This window comes from Tachyglossus aculeatus, chromosome 26, assembly GCF_015852505.1.
Source record: "Tachyglossus aculeatus isolate mTacAcu1 chromosome 26, mTacAcu1.pri, whole genome shotgun sequence".
Classification (NCBI taxonomy): domain Eukaryota; kingdom Metazoa; phylum Chordata; class Mammalia; order Monotremata; family Tachyglossidae; genus Tachyglossus; species Tachyglossus aculeatus.
Window position 1 is genome coordinate 11,838,852 of NC_052091.1, and position 21,937 is coordinate 11,860,788.

A 21,937-nucleotide genomic window follows, 5' to 3' on the forward strand; every position below is an offset into this window, starting at 1 on the left:
TCCAGAGCTCACATCCAGACCAGTTGTGATTTAACAAGGCTCTCAGCCTCCCAAGCTTCTTGAGCTCAGCAGAAGTATCAGCCCAGGGGAATTTCATACAGAATCACAACATCCAAAGTGCCGGAAAACCACATGAGAGTTGAAACTCATTAGACTTATAAAAAAAAAAAACTTATGGGAAACAGGAAGTAGATTTGCATCAGGATGGAGCAAAGTTGAAACCCAGAGGGGCTGAACTTCACTGAGATGCTCAGCTTCTTAGAATGGGGTCCCCCCCTTGAGATGATCCTGTCAATCCATAAATCGATAGTGCCGCTTAGCAGAAGGAACCCGGGACTGGGAATCCGGTGACATCCAATTCTAGTATCCTTCGTATTAGTATTCCTTAGTATTTATTAACTGCTCACTGTGAACAAAGCACTGTATTTAGGCCAGGGAAAGAAATACACGGAGAAGATATTGATGCAGTTCCACTTGCCTGCTCTGAGGCCTTGGGCAAGTCACTTCACTGCACCTCAGTTTCCTCATCAGTAAAATAGGGATAAAATACTGGTCCTCCCTCCCACTTATATTGTGAGGCTTTTATTGGACAGGGACTGTGTCTGACCTGACTTTATTGCACAGTGCTTAGTATATAGTAAACACTTAAAAAAATTAGGAATTATAAATGATTGATTTATATGAATGTCCATCTCCCCCTCCAGACTGTAAGCTTGTTGTGGGCAGGGAATGTGTCTACAAACTCTATTGTATTGTTGTCTCCCAAGTGCTTAGTAGTGTTCTATGCACCCAGTAAGCGTTCAATAGATATCATTGATGATGATAAATGATTCACCTTCCCTAGTTGTTTCTTGCAGGGGTTTTGATTTCCCTTTCCTCTCCACTAGACTGCAAGTTTGTTGTGGGCAGGGAACAATTTCCCAGCTCTGTTATATTGTTCTCCCCCAAGGTCTTCGTACAGTGCTCTGCACATGATAAGCGTTCAATAAATATGATTGATTGATCAATTGATCACCCCTGCACCACCCCCATCCCTCCTACAGCCGTTCTACCCCGGATGTGGCTATGCCCAGAGTCAAGTAAAAATGAGTCTCCCTATGTGTCCCCTGACGGATACTTGAGCCTCTCTTGATCTCTTGTTCGTCTCCCTCTGACTGCAGGCCAAAGTACAGAGGCAAGTACTGCGTTGGGGAGCGGAAACGGTTCCGCGTGTGTAACATCAAGGCCTGCCCCTCAGACAGACTATCCTTCCGCCACACCCAGTGCAGTCAGTTCAATGCCATGCTCTACAAAGGGAAGCTCTACAAATGGGTCCCGGTGCCCAACAATGGTACGTATGCCCCAAGGAGAAGCTGGTTGGGCTGGGAGTGTGGACAGGGGATGTCCCTCTCACCCAATCAATCCATCAAGCAAGCTGTGGTATTTAGCGAGCCCTTCCAGGGTGCGGAGCACTGGACTACACTTGGGCAAGCAATAACTGTGGTATTTGTTAAGCGCTAAGTGCCAAGCACTAGGATAGGCACAAGATCATCACGTCTCTCCTGGGGCTCACAGACTAAATAGGAGGGAGCACATGTATTGACTTCCCATTTGGCAGATGAGGGAACTGAGGCACAGAGAAGGTAAGTGACCTGCCCCAGGTCACACTGCAGGTAAGTGGCGGAGGCAGAATCAGGACCAGGTCCTCTGACTCCCTGGCCGTGTTCTTTTCACCAGGCCACTCTCCTTCACTAAGAGTTGGTAGGCATGATTCCCCCCAACAAGTGCTTACAGTCTGTTACACAGCCACTCTCCCATGTGCATGCAGTCCAGCAAGAAAGGGTGCTCCACTCATTCACAGGCAGCCCAAGACCTGGTCCTCAGCATCCCCCCAAAATGGCAGCTGGCCTTCCTCATTCCAGGAGGTGGACAGGGCAGAGAGAGAGGGACATTCAGACGATCCTTGGACCACCAGCTCTGAGAACCATTTGGTCTCTGTTACCACATCAGCCTCCTTGGTGCCACTAGGTTCCGGGCCGAACAAGGGTGATGGGGAGGGGGCAGAAATGACAATCATAGGGCAACGGGGAGACAATTGTAAAAGTCCCAGTGGGGATGGGGGAGGCGGGGAAAGTTTATAAGTCTCCAAGTGGAAGAACCAGGAAGGGTTGGTACATCAATTTTACTGTGAGGCAGCATGGCCTAGTAGATAGAGCCCGGGCCTGGGCATCAGAAGGATTTGGGTTCTAATCCCAGCTCTGCCACTTGTCTGCTGTGTGACCTTGGGTCGGTCACTTTACCTCTCTGTATCTCAGCTACCTCATCTGTCAAATGGGGATTGACACTCTGAGCCCCATGTGGGACAGGGACTGTGTCCAACCTGATTTGCTTGTATCCACCCCAGTGCTTAGTACAGTGCCTGGCACATAGTAAACACTTAACAAATACCACAATTATTATGATGAAGTCAGCTACCTAATGGGGAATCTCTCTGACTCAACAATGATCATCGTAATTGGGGTGTTAGCTGTGTACTCACTGGGTGCCAAGCACTGTGCTAAGCTCCAGTACTCACCCATAATTGATCTAGTGCGGCCTTCTCAGCAAGGCTAGTTATTTTATTGTTATTTTTTATGATATTAAACGCTTACTGTGCCAGGCACTGTTCTAAGCAGTAGCATAGATCCAAACTCATTAGGTTGGATAAAGTCCCTGGCCCACATGGGACAGTCCAAGAAGGAGGGAGTGGGATTTAATTCCTGTTACAGATGAGGAAACTGAAGCTCAGAGAAGTGAAATGAGTTGCCTAAGGTCACACAGCAGACAAGTAGCGGAGATGGGATTTGGAACCCAGATCCTTCTGACTCCCAGGCCCGTGCTCTGTCAACTAGGCCATGCTGCATCTCCTGACCTGGGTTCGGGGACCAGTGCCCTTTTTCTAACAGCATTCCTATGAAGAAACCGGATCCGATTTATGATGCTTTGACTCAAGGCCCAGTTTTTCAAGAACTGATTGTATCATCAGGCTCAAGATGGCCCGTATGTCTCTCCCCGTCTTCCTTCTGCCTTGAGAAGGGGAGACAGGGCACGTGTTTGGTTTGGGGGTGAGGGAAGTCTATACCTAGCTTGCATTTCTTGGCAAAATGGTGGGAGGGTTTCAGATCTCCTGTGGCTCCCTGGTGGTCTAGGTTTCCTGCTCCACTGAGCCCCCTGAGCCCTCTGACGTTCCCCCCACCCCCACCCCGTCTGCCCCCCCGCAGTTAACCCCTGTGAGCTGCACTGCCGCCCGGAGGGAGAGTACTTTGCTGAGAAGCTGCGGGACGCGGTGGTCGATGGCACCCCCTGCTACGAAGGGAACACCAGCCGGGATGTCTGCATCAATGGGATCTGCAAGGTGCCCGCCCCTGCCCAAGCCCTGCCCAAGCACCCAAAATTCTGCACCAGTGATGATAATAGTGATCATATGAATAATGATGGTGGTATTCGTTAAGGACTTACTACATAAGCACTGGTGGGGGAGACAAGATAATTCTTTTTCATCATGTTTGTTAAGTGCTTACTGTGTGCCAGGTACTGGACTTAAGCGCTGGGGCAAGTACAAGCTAATCAGGATGTATACAATCCATGTCCCACATGGGGCTCACAAGTCTTAATCCTCATTTTACAAGTGAATGAACTGAGGCACTGAAAAGTGAAGTGATTTGCCCGAAATCCTGCAATGGACAAGAGGAGGAGCTAGGATTAGAATCCAAGCCCTTCTGACTCCCTTCCCTGCATCTGTAGACTCTGCTCCAATAATAATAATAATAATTTAACTAATAATGGTGGTATTTGTTAAGGACTTACTCTGTGTCAAGCACTGAAGTAGAGACAGGATAATTTTTTTTAATGGTATTTGTTAAGCACTTATTATGTGTCAGACACTGTACTAACCTCTGAGGCAGATAAAAGTTAATCAGGTTGGACACAATCCATGTCCCACATGGGGTTTACAGTCTTAATCCCCATTTTACAGATGAGGGAACTGAGGCAAAGAAAAGTGAAGTGACTCGCCCAAGGTCATACTGGGATTAGAAATCAGGTCCTTCTGACTTCCAGGCCTATGTCTATCCATTAGGCCATGCTCCCTGACCCACATGGGGCTCACAGTCTAAGTAGGAGGAAAGATAGGTATTTCATCCCTATTTTACAGATAAGGAAAGTGAGGCACAGAGAAGTTCAGTGGCTTGCCAAGGTCACACAGCAGCCAAGTGATGGAGCTGGGACTAGAACCCAGGTCCTCTGACTTCCAGGCCTTTGGTCTTTCCACTCAAGTGCTTACTATGTGCCCAGCTCTGGGGTAGGTACAATACAATCAGATCAGTCTCAGCTCCTGTCTCACATGGGGTTCACAGTCTAATACAGAGGAAGAATAAGTGTTTAATCTCTATTTTACAGTTGAGGAAACAGGCCCATAGAAGTCAAGGGACTTGCTCAAGGTCATTCCCATCAGGTAATCAGCGAAGCCAGGACTCAAATTCAAGTCTCCCGACTCCCAATCCTGTGTTCCTTCCACTAGGCCTCGCTGCCTCCCAGTTTTCCAGCCAACCAGGCCAGAGCAATGCAGCCCGCAGCTGGCAGGCAGAGCAATGCAGGCGCAGAGCTTCTAAACCCACTGCATGTTTTTCCCACCAAGAGAGGTGGCTGGAGGGCAACAGTTTGAGGAGGAAAATGGAAATGCTTAGTCAGGGGGGTGGTGGGTGGGTTGGGGAAGGAAGAAGGGAAGGAAAAGCTATTAAGCCACCTCCTTACTGAGAGGGTCTGTGCTGTGCAAGGCTGGATGTTGTAGTGGAGCAGCTGAGGGGCGGGACCAGGGTAGTGTTTTGCACACAGTAAGCACTCAATAAATATGACTGACTGACTGAATGAATGAATGGGGACAAATGGGTCCTTCAGCTGCCGGGGGGATTGCAGTCCATATGGAGGCCCAGCTGGCAGAGCTCTCGAGACGCCCATGGTCATACAGAGACAGAGAGGGAGAGGGAGAAAACAACCCTTTTCAGGGTCTTTTCAGGACATCTGTCTCTGTTCATTCCGTTTTACCATCAAAATGCAGTGGGTGGGCTGTCCCGGCTTTGGATATTTCATTTCAGCCTCCTGGGCAGAGTAGCAGGGCTTCCTGTGCAGGCTGGCCCTGCTTAGAGCTACTCGGAGAAGGAGCCTGGCTCCAGGGGGCCCTCCCCCAGCTTGATACTCTGCCCATTTCCCAGGAAAGGGCAGGGCACCGTCCTCAGCCAGCAGGGTAGTGAGGGCAAGGCTCGCTCATGTTTCGAGGAGATGGGCCTGCCTGCTTCTGGGCTCCTTCCCCACCTCCCCACCTCCCCAGCCAGGCTGGGCTTGGCCTTGGAGGAAGGCGGAAGTACTCACCTACTGGGTAGACAGCGTTCTCGCCTGTTGGAATCTATTATAGAGTCAGGCTGCAGACCTGCTGGAGAGAGACCAGTCAGTCAGTCAATCAATCAGCCAATCAGTGGTATTCATAATAATTGTGGTATTTGTTAAGCGTTTACTATGTAATAATAATACTGATGATGATGGTATTTGTTAAGCACTTACTATGTGCCAAGCACTGTTCTAACACTGGGGTAGATACAGGGTAATCAGGTCATCCCACATGGGGCTCACAGTCTTAATCCCCATTTTACAGATGAGGTAACTGAGCCATAGAGAAGTAGCTTGCCCAAGGTCACACAGCAGACAAGTGGCAGAGCTGGGATTAGAACTCACATCCTCTGACTCCATGTTGTGCTGTTCTAAGCGCTGGAGAATGTACGGGATCATCAGGTCAGACACAGTCCCTGTCTCACACAGGGCTTACAGTCTAAGTGGGATGGAGGACAGGTAGTGAATCCCCAGTTGACAGATGAAGTAACTGAGGCCCAGAGATGTAAAGTGACTTGCCCAAGGTCACACAGAAGGCACATGGCAGAGCCGGGATTAGAATGCAGGTGCAATAACTCCCAGGCCTGTGCTGTTTCCTCTAGTCCCTGCTGCTTCTCATATATTGTGTACAGAACACCATATTAAGTACTTGGGAGAGGACATGAAAGTTAGTAGGCATGACCCCCGCCCTCATGTAGCTTTCAATCTAGTGGAGGAGATAGACACTCAAGTTATAGATAGGAGGAAACAACAGGGTATGAAGATAGGTACTGAAATGCGATGGGAGGATGGAGGGGAGTGCTTGGGGGAGACATCATAGAGCTGAAGGGCAGTTGGGGAGAAATAGGGTGGGGAGGTGAGAGATTGATCAGGGAAGACTTCATGGAGGAGATGGGCTTTCCTCTTTTTGATGGAGAGAAGGCTGGTCTGCTGGATATGAAAAGGAAGGGTGTTCCAGATGGAAGGAAGGGCATGAACAAGAGGTCAAGGACAAGAGAAATGAGAATGAGGTAGTGAGTAGTTTGGATTGAGGGGATTGAAGCGTGTGAGCTGGAATGATCTGGGAAAGGAGTGGGGATAAATAGAACAGAGAAAGCTGATGGGCTGCCTTAAAGCCAATGGTCACAAGTTTCTGCTTGATGTGGCGAGAGATAGGCAGCCATTGGAGGGTTTCAAGGAGTGGGAGACGTGCCCAGAACCATCCTGATTGCCATAGGGTCCTTTGGGGTGGGACTGGGGCATTTCTCTTTCCGGTCCTGTCATTCATGCTGACCACCCCGAGGGATCATGGGACAAAGTTAAGGAACACTAGGCCATCCTGGCCTTGTTCCAAAGTGGCAGTGAGGACGATGGCCAGCAGCCAGCTGACGGTGCTGAGCATCCTGGGATGGGAGAGGCTCCAAGGTCAGGTTGTGGGGGATTACCGGCTGCCCTTGGCCTTCCTCCCAGCAGGGGATGGGGCCCTTCACTTCCCACTGCATTGAATTCAGAGTCCAGGTGGCGGGGGTATGGCCCAATGGGAGCTGAGCCTCATGGCCTGTCGTGTTTCAGAATGTGGGCTGTGACTACGAGATCGACTCCAACGCCGTCGAGGACCGGTGCGGGGTGTGCCATGGGGATGGCTCCACCTGCCAGACAGTGAAGAAGACGTTCGAGGAAAGCGAAGGCCTGGGTAGGTCAACTACGGAGGGTGGAGGCAGGAGCAGGGAGTGGGCACAGGTGGGACTGAGGAGCCCATCCAAGAAAACTCCTTCCATACCCCTCGTGGCTTGGGCAGCTGCTGGTCTGGGGTTAGACTGGACAGTCCATTTGCAGTTGACTCATCCCCTGCCCAGGACAGATAGAGAACCCAGCTGTATGTCCTGCATTTTTATTTTCCTCCCCAGCCTTCCCCCACCTCAACTCCGATTGTTAATAATAATAATAATGATGGCATTTATTAAGTGCTTACTATGTGCAAAGCACTGTTCTAAGCACTGGGGAGGTTACAAGGTGATCAGGTTGTCCCATGGGGGGCTCACAGTCTTAATCCCCATTTTACATATGAGGTAACTGAGGCACAGAGAAGTGAAGTGACTTGTCCAAAGTCACACCGCTGACAATTGGCGGAGCCGGGATTTGAACCCCTGACCTCTGACTCCAAAGCCTGTGCTCTTTCCACTGAGCCATACTGCTTCTTGCCCCATGTTCACAGGGCCCCAGGAGGGGACCACAAAGACTCTGGTGTCAGGGGTGCATGGTGGGACAGGGGTCCTACCACGGGATGCAATCTGGATTCTGCAGATTTTCCGCAAATTTCCTGTGCAAAGTCATTCCATTCCGTGGCTTACCGTTACTCCCGGGTTGGTGAAAGAGTGGCCGACGAAGGCCATCCATGGTCACCTGACTGGTGACTTAGTTTCCTCGGGGCCAGACATTTCTCCCAGAACCAGCGGGCATCCTGGGGAAGGCATGAGACCAGAGAGAGAGTCCCCAACTGGGTGAATGCAAAAGGGGAGGTGCCCTGGTCAGGGGTCAGTCAATCATACTAATTGAGTGCTTACCATGTGCAGAGCACTGTACTATGCGCTTGGAAGAGTACAATATAAGAATACAACAAACACATCCCCCGCCCGCAAAGAGCTTACATTCTAGATGGGGAGACAGACATTAGTATATTGACCAGTGGCTGAGGAGAGAGCCGGGCATGATTTGCAGAAAGGGCCCTCTGGGGCGACAGAATTGGGGTGGATTCCAGGGCAGATGAAAGAGTCATGGAGAAGGAGGGGGAAGGAGCATAGCCTCTGGCAATTACCATGTACTAGACAGTCCTGTTGGTTTAGAGGCCCTCTGGGGACCCCAGCAGGGATTGGGAATGATTTCTAATACTAAGAATTGTGGTATGTGTTTAGTAATTATTATTGTGTTAAGTTCTGGGCCTAGCACTGGGGCAGGTACAAGATAATAGGTCGAACACAGTCCCGTCTCACGTGGGGCTCACAGTCTAAGGCGGAACAATTGTTCAATCCCTATTTTACAGATGAGGAAAATGATATCCAGCCAGTCACCCAGCAGACAAGTGGCAGAGCTGGGAATTAGGACCCCCAGACCCTTGACAACAAAGCCTGTGCTCTTTCTGCTAGGCCCCACCACTAGCAAACAGCCATCTCCTGTTTCCCATGGCCTCGGCCCAGCCAGACCCTTCCACTCCCCACTATTTATGCCCCGGGGAGCCCCCAGCCCCACGCTCCCAATCCCCAGATTCAATATACGGGAGAAGCCGACACTCTGTGCCCCCTGCAGGATACGTAGACGTCGGCCTGATCCCGGCCGGCGCAAGGGAGATCCGGATCGAGGAAGTGGCGGAAGCCGGGAACTTCCTGGCACTCCGGAGCGAAGACCCGGAGAAGTATTTCCTGAACGGCGGCTGGACCATCCAGTGGAATGGGGACTACAAAGTGGCCGGGACCACCTTCACATACGAGAGGACCGGCAACTGGGAAAACCTCACCTCACCGGGACCCACCCGAGAGCCCGTGTGGATTCAGGTACCAGGAGGGGCCTTCTGTCCAGGGATACGCGGGTTTTCGTGGCTGCCTGGGCTCTTGCACAAGAATGAGCTAGAGGAGGGAAGCCATCTTCCGGGTGCCCACTGTGGCATAGGCTCTGACTCTCAGCAGGGTTTTTTTGGTGGAGAAATTGAGCCACGGAGCAGTGGAAAACTGGGTCTTCAGTGGCTCATCTCAAGGGCAGGAATGAGAAGTAAAATCGGCCTTCCCTTCAAATGCCATTGAAGCGTCTCTGGGGAGAATCCGCCTGGACCAGGCAAAATCCTGGTTGGGAGTCAGAATGTCTAGGAAAAACAGCTGCCCCTCCGATGGAGTCTCCCATGGCCAGCAGTGGGCCAGCCTCAGTCCTGAGCCTGCAGAGTGATGCAGGCCTGGCCATGGATCATCGGCACCCCAGCCCCGGCCTGGTTCCCTGTCCCCGGTGCAGTTGTCAATCACTCCCTCAGTCAATCTGTGGTATTTCTTGAGCCCATACTGTGTGCATAGCACTGGACTAAAGAGCTTGGGAGAGGACAATACAGTAGAGTTGGTAGACACAGTCCCTGCCTAAAAGGAGCTTACAGTCTAGTTGGAGGAAAGACAATAAAGGAAATTAGAGGTAGAAGAAGCAACAGAATGTCAGGATATGTACATAAGGCCAGTGGATGTGGGATAGAAGTGAGTATCAAAGGGGCTAGGGGATATGGAATTAAGTGCCTAGGTGATGCAGAAGGACTTCCTATTCCTTAAATTTATTTTAATGTCTTTCTCCCCCACATGATTGCAAGCTTCTCAAGGGCAAAGATTGTGTCTACTAACTCTATTATACTCTCCCAAGTGCTTAGTACAGTGCTCTGTGCACAGTAAGTGCTCAGTAAATACCATGGATTGATTGACTGAATAGGGTGAGGAGAGGAGATGTTAGAGAAGGCTTCCTGGAAGAGATATGATTTAAATAGGGCTTTAAAGATGGGGAAAATGGTGGTCTGTGAGAGAAGAAGGGGGAGAGAATTCCTGGCCAGAAGTAGGATATAAGCAAGAGGTTGGTGGCGAGACAAGTGGGATTGTGGTACAGAGAGTAGGTTGGCATTAGAGGAGCGAAGTGTGTGGGCTGAGTTGTAGGAGATCAGTGAGGTAAGGTAGAAGGGGAGAGCTGATTGAGTGCCTTAAAGCCTATGGTAAGAAGTTTCTTGTTGTGTAGGTGGACGGGCAACCACTGGAGGTCCTTGAGGAGTGGGGAATGTAGAAAAACAATCCCTGCAGCAGAACAAAGGCCTGGAGTGGGGAGACACTGGAGGCAGGATAATCAGTGAGGAGGCTGATGCAGTAGGTCAAGGTGGAATATGATAAGGGCTCAGACCAGCATGGTAGCAGTTTGGATGGAGAGGTGGGGGTGGATTCTTGAGATGCTGTGAAGGTAGAACTGACAGGATTTAGTGACAGAGTAGTAGTAGTAGTATTTATTAGGCACTTATTGTGCACAGAACAGTGTACTAAGCTCTGGGAAAGAAAACACAGATGGCAATTAGACACAGTCCCCTGTCCCTCAAGGGGCATATGATTTCGAAATAAAAATAAGGAGATGGACTGGCAACAGACACATGAGAGCTGAGACAAAACACTGAGGCACTATAAAGACAAAACCAAAGCTCAGAAAGGCACTATGGCTAGAGTTCTAAGTGATCAGTGAGGTAAGGTAGAAGGGGAGCAGCGTGGCTCAGTGGAAAGAGCAGGGACTTTGGAGTCAGAGGTCATGGGTTCCAATCCCAGTTCTGCCAACTGTCAGCTGTGTGACTTTGGGCAAGTCACTTAACTTCTCTGGGCCTCAGTTACCTCATCTGTAAAATGGGGATTAAGACTGTGAGCTGCCTGTGGGACAACCTGATCACCTTGTAACCTCCCCAGCACTTAGAACAGTGCTTTGCACATAGTAAGTGCTTAATAAATGCCATTTTTAAAAAAAGGGGGGGAGAGCTGATTGAGTGCCTTAAAGAGAAATTCAGTCCAGTCACCAACATAGTCCCAGCAAGCGCTCCAGCAGCAGTAGCTGCCCAGTCTTCCCAAGAGGCAGCACCAGGCTGAGGCCGCTCTTCTCTGCCCTCCGTACTGGTCGAGGGCAGGTTGGGTTGGAGGCATCTCGGGGATGTGGATAAGAGTTGGTGTGGGATCCCAGGGAGGTAACATAGTGGTCTGGTAGAGGAGGATGCCGAAGACCCTGAAAGCCACAGCGAGGGGCATTAGGTACTCAGAGGAGTCACCCATCTGCCTGATGGAGAGAGAAAGCAGTGGGCCTAATGGTTAGAGCATGGGCCTGGGAGTCAGAAGGACCTGGGTTCTAATCCTGCTCTACCACTTGTCTGATATGTGGCCTTGGGTAAGTCACTTCACTTCTCTGGACCTCAGTTACGTCATCTGTAAAATGGGGATTAATACTCTGAGCCCTATAATAATTGTGCCATTTGTTAAACTCATACTATGTGTCAGGCACTGTACTAGATATAGAATAATCTGGTTGGATGCAGTCCCTATCCCACATTGGGTTCCCAGTCTTAATCCCCATTTTACAGATGAGGAAACTAGGCATAATAATGATGGTATTTGTAGGCGCTTACTATGTGCCAGGCACTGTGCTAAGTGCTGAGGTAGATACAAGCTAACCAGGCTGGACACAGTCCTGTCCCACTAGGGTTCACAGTCTTTAATCCAAATTTTACAGGTGAGGTAACTGAGGCCCAGAGAAGTGAAGTGACTTGCCAGGGGTCACATGGCAGATGAGCAGCAGAACCTGGATTAGAATCAAAGCCTTCTGATTCCCAGACTCATACTCATTCCACTAGGCCATTCTGCTTCTCTGTGGGATATGGACTGTGTCCATCCTGATTTCTTTATCTCTGCCCTAGCATTTAGTATAGAGCCTAGCACATAGAAAGCACTTAACAAATGCCAACTGTTTCTAAGAGGTAGAAGTGCTGGAGAGGTCCCCTTCACAACCTGGTGCTCCAAGATTAATAAAGCGTGGCAACAATGGGGCTAAGAAAACAAGGATAAGCTCACCAGCTTTGGCCATGCCAATGAGAATCCGATGCCATTTAGAGCCAAATGAGTTGAAAAGAGGCAGGATTAGTGCCACAGGCCAGAAGACATGAGTTTTCGCCTTGCCTCAACCACCGACTCTCCATGGGGCTGTGGTGGGGTGCCTGGGCCTTGGTTCCCCACACTGGGAAACAGGGTTCCTCCCCCCTGACACCCTCCACCTCCTCTGCTTCCTCCCAAGGATGTTATTAGAACTTGTGTTTGAACCTCTGGAAAGCCTTGGAAGGAAAGCCGAAAGGACATCAAATCCCTGAAATAACAGAATATCCATTCGCAAAGAAAACACCCCCTCTCCACCCCCACCTGTGAAATGGCCCAGGCAAGCTTCCCTGCAGGAGGAGATGAAATGGCCTACTCTGGGAAACATCTTCTATGCATTTATAGTCTCAACTAAAACTGTCCATCCCCATGTCCTCAACTTGAGAAGGAGGCTCCTGTCCTAGGGAGCTGGGGGTGGGGAGGGAGGGCTCTCCAGGACTGGCCCAGTGCTGAGGAGATGTCCGGGCCTCTCCAGACTAAGGTATTTGGTGCCTGGGGGCTGGGGTAGGGGTAGGGAAGAGTGAGATATGGAGATCTCAGCTTGAATGGAGTTTGTCCCTGTCCCCTTCCCAGAATGCTTAGGGTTCTTTGCTGGCGATGCTGAGGCCCATTCCCGGACAGTGTCATGGCTCTTTCCAGTGGAGACATCAGTCCCTCAGAGGAGCTCAGATTCCTGTGCCACTTGGAGCCCATGAACCCAAGGGCAGGGGCCCCAGAATCCTTAGCTCCCTCAAAGTTCCCGCTCTCCATGGCCTGACTCAGCAGGCTGCTGCCAAGCCTGGGTCTTGCCCTCTGACCCGCTAATGAGGTGGCAGCCTTCCTGGGGGGATGTAAACACAGCTGGCTCAGGATCTCCAGGCCAAGGTGGGGCGGGAGGCCAAAGTTGGGGGAGGGGAGAGAAGCGGAGGAAGCTCCTGTCGGGTGACCTCCTTCCAGCTGGCAGGGACTCCCATGGGCCCGGCTTAATGGAGCCCTGACCCCGGGCTAAGGCTGGTGTGTGTCCCCTCCCCCTCATCCATCCACAGCTCCTGTTCCAGGAAAGTAACCCCGGTGTCCGCTACGAGTACACCATCCGCAGGGAGGCGGACAGCGAGAATGAGATTCAGCCCCCGGAGTTTTCCTGGCACTACGGCTCCTGGACCAAGTGCACGGCTACCTGCGGCACGGGTGAGGGGCCTGGGGCAGTGGGTGGGTGGAAGGTGCTGGAGGGTGGCTCGCCAGCTGGGGTCTCAGGGGCTCCAGAAAGAGCTCAATGTGGAGCTCGAGATGAGAAGCAGGGTGGTCTAATGGATAGAGCACAGGCCTGGGAGTCAGAGGACCTGGGTTCTAATCTCTGCTCCGACGCTTGTCTGTTGAGTGGGCTTGGGCGAGTCACTTCACTTCTCTGTACTTCAGTTGCCTCATATGTGAAATGGGGATTTAAGACTGTGAGCCCCATGAAGGATAATGGGCTGTGTCCAACCTGATTAGCTTGTATCTACACAGGGCTTAGAACAGTGCCTGGCACATAGTAAGCACTTAACAAGTAACGTAAAAAAAAATACACCAACCCTTGTCTTAAAAAAGGAAACAGTTTCTCTCACACCCCTTGTCACCTTGTTAATCAATCAGTCAGTCATCAGTGACATTTACTGAGAGCTTACTGTGTGCAGAGTACTGTACTAAGCACTTGGAAGAGTACAGTAAAACAGAGTTGGTAGACATATTCCCTGCCCACAAGGCGCTTTGGGTTTAGTACATTGCTTGCCACCACTTAGTAAGCACTTAATTTATTATTATTAGTGGTAGTAGTAGTATCTTTACAACAGAAGGAAGCCATACATTCCCTGTCCTCAAAGAGCTAACATTCTAACATCCCAAGGGAATCATCTGTTTCTGTTTCTCTCTGACAGTCCCTTTGTCAGCTGTGGCTCGGTGTTGAAATGTGGGCAGAGTCAGGGGCTTCTCTCTCTCCTGTGGAAGGCCAATCCACCCAAGCTCAACTCTGCCATAGACTCGAGGGGCTGGGAAGGCTCGGACCTTCAGAGAGTAACGGAGAAGGCCTGAAAGATGAAATGGGTTTCAACTTCAGGAGAAGCAGCATGATGCAGTAGAAAGAGTCAGGAAAGAATGGGAGTCGGGGAATCTGGGTTCAATCCCAACTTCACCACTTGCTTGCTTGTAACTTTGGGCAAGTCACTTCACTTCTCTGGGCCTCTGTTTCCTCATCTGTAAGCTAGGGATAAAATTCCCATTCTCTCACTCTCTTAGACTGTGGGACAGGCACTGGCTATAACCTGATGACCTTGCATTTACCCCAGCACGTAGCATAGTGCACGGCACACAGTAAGCGCTTCACAAACCCAACTATTTTTATCTTTAGTCAGTCAGGCCTCATCTGTAAAATAGTGATTAAGACTGTGAGCCCTGTGTGGGAAGTGGGCTGTGTCTAACCTCATTAGTTTATATCTGTACCAGTGCTTAGAATGGTTCCTGGCCAGTAGAAATCGCTTAACAAATACCATTTAAAAAAGTGCTTGGGCCTACGGTTGTTATGGCTCCTCCTAGGTCAGCCTCCTTGAAGCCACTGGTTTCAGGGGAGGATAGGTGGGGGTGTTAATCCTCTGCCCCCTCATCTCTCCCTGGAGATCTGGGGGTTCTCTCCCCTTCCTGACTTACTGAAGCTGAGCCAGTTACCACATCTGTAAAATGAGAAGCGAGACTGTGAGCTCCACATGGGGTAGGGATAGTGTCCAACTCAATTTGCTTGTATCCATCCCAGTGCTTAGTACAATACCTGGCACATAGTAAATGCTTAACAAATACCATAATTGTTATTATTATTAGAGGATTCTGAGCCAGCTAAGCCAGGACTGCCTCCTATCTCTTGGAGGAATGTTGGGGGAAATGTGCTCCATCCATTAAAGCCTTAGGGTAAATTTTGGTGTGGGCTGGAACAGGGGTCTCCGTAATGGGGTGCTCTTAGGGTGGAGGAGAGCTGCAGCCCCGAGATCCCCGAGGACCCATACTTGCAGGCGGCAAGGCTGACTGCAGGCCAGGCCGTCACTGAGGAGCCTAGGAACTTGGCTTCCTTCTCCTCCCCACTCCCCGACACTATAGTCTGTTTCCATCCAGGCAGTGGCTCAGCTGAGGCAGTGTCAGCTGAGCCACATAGAGAGCTGCCTCTCCCCAGGGAAGGCTTGAGAAGACAAGAGATTCCTAGGGAAGCTTCCTAAACAGTGCCCAGCCCTCAGGGGCTCTCACCTTCCTGCTTCCCTTCACCTTGGGGAGGGGGCTTACCCCTTGGTCTTCATTTGCAGAGAAATTGGGTCAGGGTCCCCGTCTCTGGAGAGGGAACTTGGGGCAGCTGGGCTTGTGGGGAATGGGTCAGTTGGCCTCCTGAAGACAAGAACAATGCAAGAGTGTCAGGCATCCTGGAAATCTTTCAAAAAATCACTGGGCCTCAAATATTCTGTTCAGATAGCAAGATCTGGTTTGGCCCCTGCCATCTGTTTTCCAAAGCTGACTATCCCAAGCCTAGCTCACCCCACCTCCTCTTCTGACACGCTCTGCCACCCCCGACAGCCCCCTCCAAACCAGGTCCCACAAACTCCCATCTATCAGCCTCACAGCCATTCAGGAGTTCCTCACAAGACACCAAGCTCCCGTGCAATTTAGGGGGAAGCAATCAATCAGTAAATCAATCAGTAGCATTTATCGGATAGGGCACTGGCCCGGGAGTCAAAAGGACCTGGGTTCTAATGCTGGCTCTGCCACTTGTCTGCTGCATAACCTTGGGCAAGTCACCTCACTTCTAGGCTGTGAGCTTCTAGACTTCTAGTCTTCTAGACTGTGAGCCCGTTGTTGGGTAGGGACCGTCTCTATATGTTGCCAACTTGTACTTCCCAAGCACTTAGTACAGTGCTCTGCACACAGTAAGCACTCAATAAATACAATTGAATGAATGAACCTCACTTCTCTGTGCCTCGGTTACCTCATCTGTAAAATGGGGACTAAGACTGTGAGCCCCATGTGGGACAGAGATGGTGTCCAACCTGATTAGCTTGTATCTAGCCCAGAGATTAGAACAGTGCTTGACACATAGTAAGTGCTTTACAAATAACATCATCATCACTGAGCGCTTACTGTGCGCAGAGCCTGTTCAATCTTTCTGAGACCTGATTTCCATGCCCAATTTATTTTGGACCCGAGGCCCATAAGTTCAGCCTTATTTTCCTAGCTGCTGTGCCTGACTCCAGTCCACTTACCTTTTAAATAACTTCTTTGCATCTGAACACTATAAACGGAAACAGGGAGGAAGTCAGTTCAGGAAAGACTGAGGAAGAACTCTTTGAAAGGGCTTGGGGAAAGGGGGGTTTTTGAATGAAGCTTGGAGAAAGGATGTCAAACCGAAGCATCTCCCAGATCTGCAGCTGAAATCAATGACCAGCCTGGAAATGTTTTCACTGGGCTGACCCGCTCTCTCATTCCCCCCGTCCATTGCCAACGATCCCGGCTGCCTGGTGTTTTCCGGGTGCAGCCGTTTTCTGCTTTGTCAGAGCTACAGATTCTCAGCGTCCCTCAGTTTATTCTTTTTTTAAATGGCATTTGTTGAGCGCTTACTATGTTCCAGGCACTGTAGTAAGCACCAGGGTAGATACAAACTAATCAGGTTGGACATAGTTCCTGTCCCATATGGGGCTCAAAGTCTTAATCCCCATTTGAAGAGGCACAGAGAAATGGAAGTGAGTTGCCCAAGATCACCCAGGAGACACAAGCAGCAGAGCCTGGATTAGAAACTAGGCCATCCTGCTTCTCGTCAGTCAATCAGTGGTATTTATTGAGCCCTTACTATGGGCAGAGTATCGTAAGCGATTGGGAGAATACAATACAGGAGAATTAGCAGACCTGGTCCCTGCCCATAAGGGGCAGACAATCTAGAGGGGGAGATGGACATTAATATGAATAAATATGAATGTGAATAAATGTAAATATAATATGAATAAAGGTGTGCAGAGCACTGTAGTTAGCACTTGGGAGAGTACAATACAATCGAATTAGCAGATGCATTCCCTGCCCATAAGGAGCCTGCCTGCTGCTTCCCCTCCCCCGCTGGCAGCAGCCCACAGGGGCCCATATTGCTGACATGGTTCATGTTGCTGACACATTAGGAATTTCTGCTTCCTCAATCTGGAACGGGGCAGAGTTGAAGGGCAGCGCCAGGGGCGCAGGCCCTTCCAAACAAATGCTTTCTCTGACAAGGGAGCTGGGCAGAGCCGGAAGCTCCTGACTGGTCCCTGCGCATGAAGTTGAACTCTCCAGGAAGCGTGAGGGCAGGTGGCTCTGTGGGTGGCCTTGGCCAGGACCCAAATTCTGTGGCCTCCTTCCCAGAACAGAGCCTCTGGGAAGAGATTTCAGTGTTCCTGGTGTGGATTATGCTGCGGACCCCTGCCTCCAGCCCCATCTCTTGGGGTGGGCCCAAGGCAGGGAGCCTTGTGGTTGCACATGAAGGTGAGGAGGAGAGGAAGGGGGGCAGGGAAATGTGGGGAGCGAGAGGGGCGGAGAGGCTGCAAGAGAAACAGCATGGCCTAGTGGCAAAAGCACCGACCTGGGGGTCAGAGGACCTGGGTTCTAATCCCGGCTCTGCCACTTGTCTGCTGTGTGACCCCAAGCAAGTCACTTCGTTTCTTTGGGCCTCAGTTACCTCACCTGTAAAATGGCAATTAAAGACTGTGAGCCCTAAGTGGGACAGGGACTGTGTCCAACCTGATTAGCTTGGCTGTAACCCAGCACTTGGTACAGTGCCTGGCACATAGTAAGCACTTAAAAAATATCATCCCTTCCATCTCTCCCATTCCCCCATATTTCCATCCCCCCCTACTCCCGCCATCCGTCCCATCTGTCCCCTCTAGACTGTAAACTTGCTGTGGGCAGGGAATGTGGCTGCTGTCTTGTTCTGTACTCTCCCAAGAGCTTAGTACAGTGCTCTTCACATAGTAAGCACTCAATAAATAATATAGAGAAATTCAAGGCTGAGAACACCCAAGGAGGAATGGCTTCTAGTGTTAGTTGCCGGCCCAGCATGTCTTCCCTCCAGGGCACTGAGTGCCATGAGAGAGTAGGCAGGACACCCAAAGGGACCACTGCAGAGGGAGTGGAAATGGATTGGCATGGAGCTTGCTTCACAGAGCCCAGAAAGGGAAACTGTTTCTGTCGCCTGATCTGATGGCTCCCTGCTGTTGGAAGTGATGGTGTGTTTTGGTCCACAGTGGGCAATTACAAAGGGCAGTAGGGTCGTGTGTGAGTCAACTAATAGTGTCTCCTTGACCACTGAGGCAGGCCATCCCGTCCACTGGAACTGCTGGAACAGCTGGGCACGGCCTGTCAATGCCTCCGCTGACCTCCGGCTTGGAGAATCAGCCACCCGCAGGGGGTCATTCGAGGTTGCACAACTGTTAAGCAGGGGCTGGAGGTCCCCAGTAAATCCTACAATCCCGGGAGCTTTCCGAAACATTCCCCCTTCCTCGTCCCCCTCTCCCCCACCCCTGGCTTGTGCCCCTGCAGCTGGACCGAGTCCAAGAAAAACCTGTCTCTGAAAGCTGCTCATGGCAGTGCTGCCAGATCAAAGTGCTGGGACTCTATCCAAGCCTGGAAGAGCAGGCTTCACCGTGGGGGAATGGGCACTGTTGAAACTGCAGGCTCCAGTGCTGGTGGCCAATTTAACAGTAATGATAATAACTGCGGTATTTGTTAAGCACCTACTTAACAAACTAGGGAACTGATGCAAAGAGAACTGAAATGACTTGCCCAGGGTCACACAGCAAAGTGGCCAAGCCGGGATTAGAACTCTGGTCCTTCTGACTCCCGGGCCCGCGCTCTATCTGCTAATGCTCCCTGACATTTTGCCAAACCACAGCTGATTGGTGTCCTGTGGTTGTCTACTCTCCTCTCACACCCGACTCCCTGCAGTCGTGCTATGGCAGACTTTGTCTGTGAGCCCCATATTGGACAGGGACTGTGTCCAACCTGATTAACTGGAATCTACCCCAGCACTTTAGTACAGTGCTTTGCACAAAGTAAGCACCTAACTAATACCACAATTATTATCATTAGAGTTTCCAAGCCATAGGAGGTTGGTTTTATACTAGGAGTTGGTTGTTTGGGATCTTGTGCAACAGAAGCAAACCCACATATTCCCTGCCCATAAGAGGTATTGTACTCTCCCAAGCGCTTAGTACAGTAAGCACTCAACAAATACGATTGAATGAATGAATGAAACTTGCCCACCATCTCCTGTTTCCTCCATCTTTCCTTCACAAGGAGAGACCCATACAGACTCGCTCAAACTCATTCTCTCAAACTCTTTGACCCGATTCTTAACCATGTTGACATTAGCCTCTCTTGGACACCTGGAAAAAAGGGCTACAGCCTCTCCCAGCAACCACCTTCAAAGCCGGAGGAAATGAGTATGGTTATATAGTTCTCCCCTCCCTCTCTGGCCAAGGATGCTGATCCATTTCAGCTGCTGGGGAACTTTTTCATGCCTTTTGCAAATGCCTGAGAGATTCTAAATTCAGCCCATAACCCAGCTTTAAAGAAGAGGGTTTTTTTTTTTTCCCCTCCAGAAGGACACTTTGGAGTTCTGGTTGTCTGCCCAGTGCCTTGTCTCATAAGTGCAGGTGATTAGAATTTTGTAATTGCTTTTAGGTAGAGCTAGAACTATAGAAAAACCTCACACTGGTCTTGGAAAGTTGCCACTTGTCTGCTGGGTGACCTCCAGCAAGTCACAACTTGTCTGGGCCTCAGTTACCTCATCTGTAAAATGGGGATTAAGGCTGGGAGTTCCAGTGGGACAGGAACTGCGTCCAATGCCAATGCTTAGTACAGTGCCCCGCCCATAGTAAGCGCCTAACACCATTTTTTTAAAAGTTAGATTCCCATTCAAGTCACCCACTGAAGTAACCCAGTAAGAATCCCCATTTGTCCACATCAGAATCATTCCAAGGTGGCAGGCTCTACAGGAAAGTGGGTGAGGGGCCAGTCCAGCTTCCAAAGTCCGGGCAGAACTGTGTATCAGTTGCCAATGTCTGTCTGTCTGTTTGTCTGTCTTTCTGTCTGTCTCTCCATGCCAGCTCAGGGCTGCCCTAGCTGCTGTTAATGCTCAGATTCACTGGGAACTTGAAAAGAAAATTCTCCCTTCACCCTACCTTGACACAGGGCAGGATTTCAGCAGGGGGGTATTAGGCCATCAATGAGTGCAAAAATAGTCCCTGAAATTCTTTCTGTTTACAGAGAATAATCTCTCCCACCAGCAGCAGCAGAGTGAGCAAGGATAATGGCTTTTTCCCTCAGGCCACTAGCTGTATTCTTTCCCCCTGAGGGTTTCCTTTGTGTTTCCTTCCCGAGTCTCTACGGTGATGTTTGAAGTTTGGTTTTGTCAGAGAACAAAAAAGTTATCAAAGCAGATTATAGAGAGTGAGGTCATCCTGTAAAGTGAAACTTCCCCCCAGGAGTATAGGGAAGACTGAGCAGACCATCTCTCCCTCCACCAACTGGACAGGGAGTCAAGCTTGCTAACAAAGCCAGGGTTTTTGCCAGCCAAGCACTTCCAAGGACACTGGTGGTGACGGTGGCCGCAGGCTGTCAGCCTCTCGGCTCAGTGGGCTGAACCCTGGGCATACTGGGCTTGGGTACCACTTCACAGGATGACATCAAGAGAAGCAGCATGGCCTAATGGATAGAGCAGGGGCCTGGGAGTTGGAAGGACTTGGGTTCTAATCCCGGCTCTATCACTTGTCTGCTCTGTGACTTTGAGGAAGTCACTTGACTTCTCTGGGCCTCAGTTCTCTCATCTGTAAAATGGGGATTGAGACTGTAAGCCCCATGAGGGACAGGGACTGAGTCCAACTTGATTTGCTTGTATCCACCCCTGCATTTAGTACAGTGCCTGGCATATTGTAAGTGCTTAACAAATACCACCATTGTTATTCTAATCCTGGCTCTGCTAGTTGTCTGCTCTGTGAGCTTGGGCAAGTCACTTTGCTTCTTGGCCTCAGTTCCATCATCTGTAAAATGGGGATTGAGACTGTGAGCCCCATGTGGGACAGGGACTACTTCTAACCCGATTTGCTTGTATCTACCCCAGTGGCTAGTAAAGTGCCTGGGACATAGTGAGCCCTTAACAAATACCACTATAAGTATTGCTGTCTGGCCTAATGGGCAGTGGTGATGACCTCTTCAAGAACGGCCTCCCCCAGGCACCCCAGGAAGCATTTCTGTTGGCGTTCCCATGGGGGTGGTCAACTAGGCGGCCTGGAGCTAAAGGTCAGGGGCAAAGGGTAATGTTTCCCCTGTGAACAGGCCTCCAGGCAGCTAAGAGGGCTAAGAGGGCCGTTTGAGCAAACAAGGTCATGCCCGTGGGATGATCCCATTATGTTTGGTCATTGGGCTCTGCGGGGCAGAGGTCAGCCTGGCAAGGAAATGAGCTAGCATTCCCCTGGGAGATTTGTTTACTGGCCAGGGGCGAGCTCAGAGAGAATGGAACTGGGGCTTGTGTTTTGATCTGTTGTGGGCAGAGGATTGCAGCTCTGGGTTATTGGGGGTGGGGGCGGGAGGGTCTGTCAGGCTCTGGGTAGTCCCAGGAGCTTTTGTGTAAGGCCTGGGACTGCCAACACTTGGTGGAACCAGTAATCTAGGCACCCAAGGGGTGTGCACACCCGGGCTCTGCCCACCCCTGGCCTGAGGGGCATGGTCAGCCCTACGCCTCTGGTTTCTTCCAGAGAAAGCCAGCAAGAGTGGATTTCCAGACCATGGATTTGGGGCAGCAGAAAGGAAACCTCCCCCCTCCACCTTCTGTCTTGAATGATGTAGGGCCAGTCCTTCCCAGGCAGGGGGATGAT

At 50.6% G+C, this 21,937-nt stretch overlaps 1 protein-coding gene across 1 annotated transcript in view; it reads left to right on the forward strand.

The window, feature by feature from the left end:
- ADAMTS7 (ADAM metallopeptidase with thrombospondin type 1 motif 7) overlaps positions 1-21,937 on the forward strand; it is a 112,245-nt gene that overhangs the window by 59,159 nt on the left and 31,149 nt on the right. Inside the window, exons 11-15 of the mRNA XM_038767000.1 lie at positions 1,161-1,330; positions 3,240-3,373; positions 6,952-7,072; positions 8,683-8,927; positions 13,085-13,226. Coding sequence (XP_038622928.1) covers positions 1,161-1,330; positions 3,240-3,373; positions 6,952-7,072; positions 8,683-8,927; positions 13,085-13,226 — 812 coding nt within the window. The remainder of the gene's footprint in view (positions 1-1,160; positions 1,331-3,239; positions 3,374-6,951; positions 7,073-8,682; positions 8,928-13,084; positions 13,227-21,937) is intronic.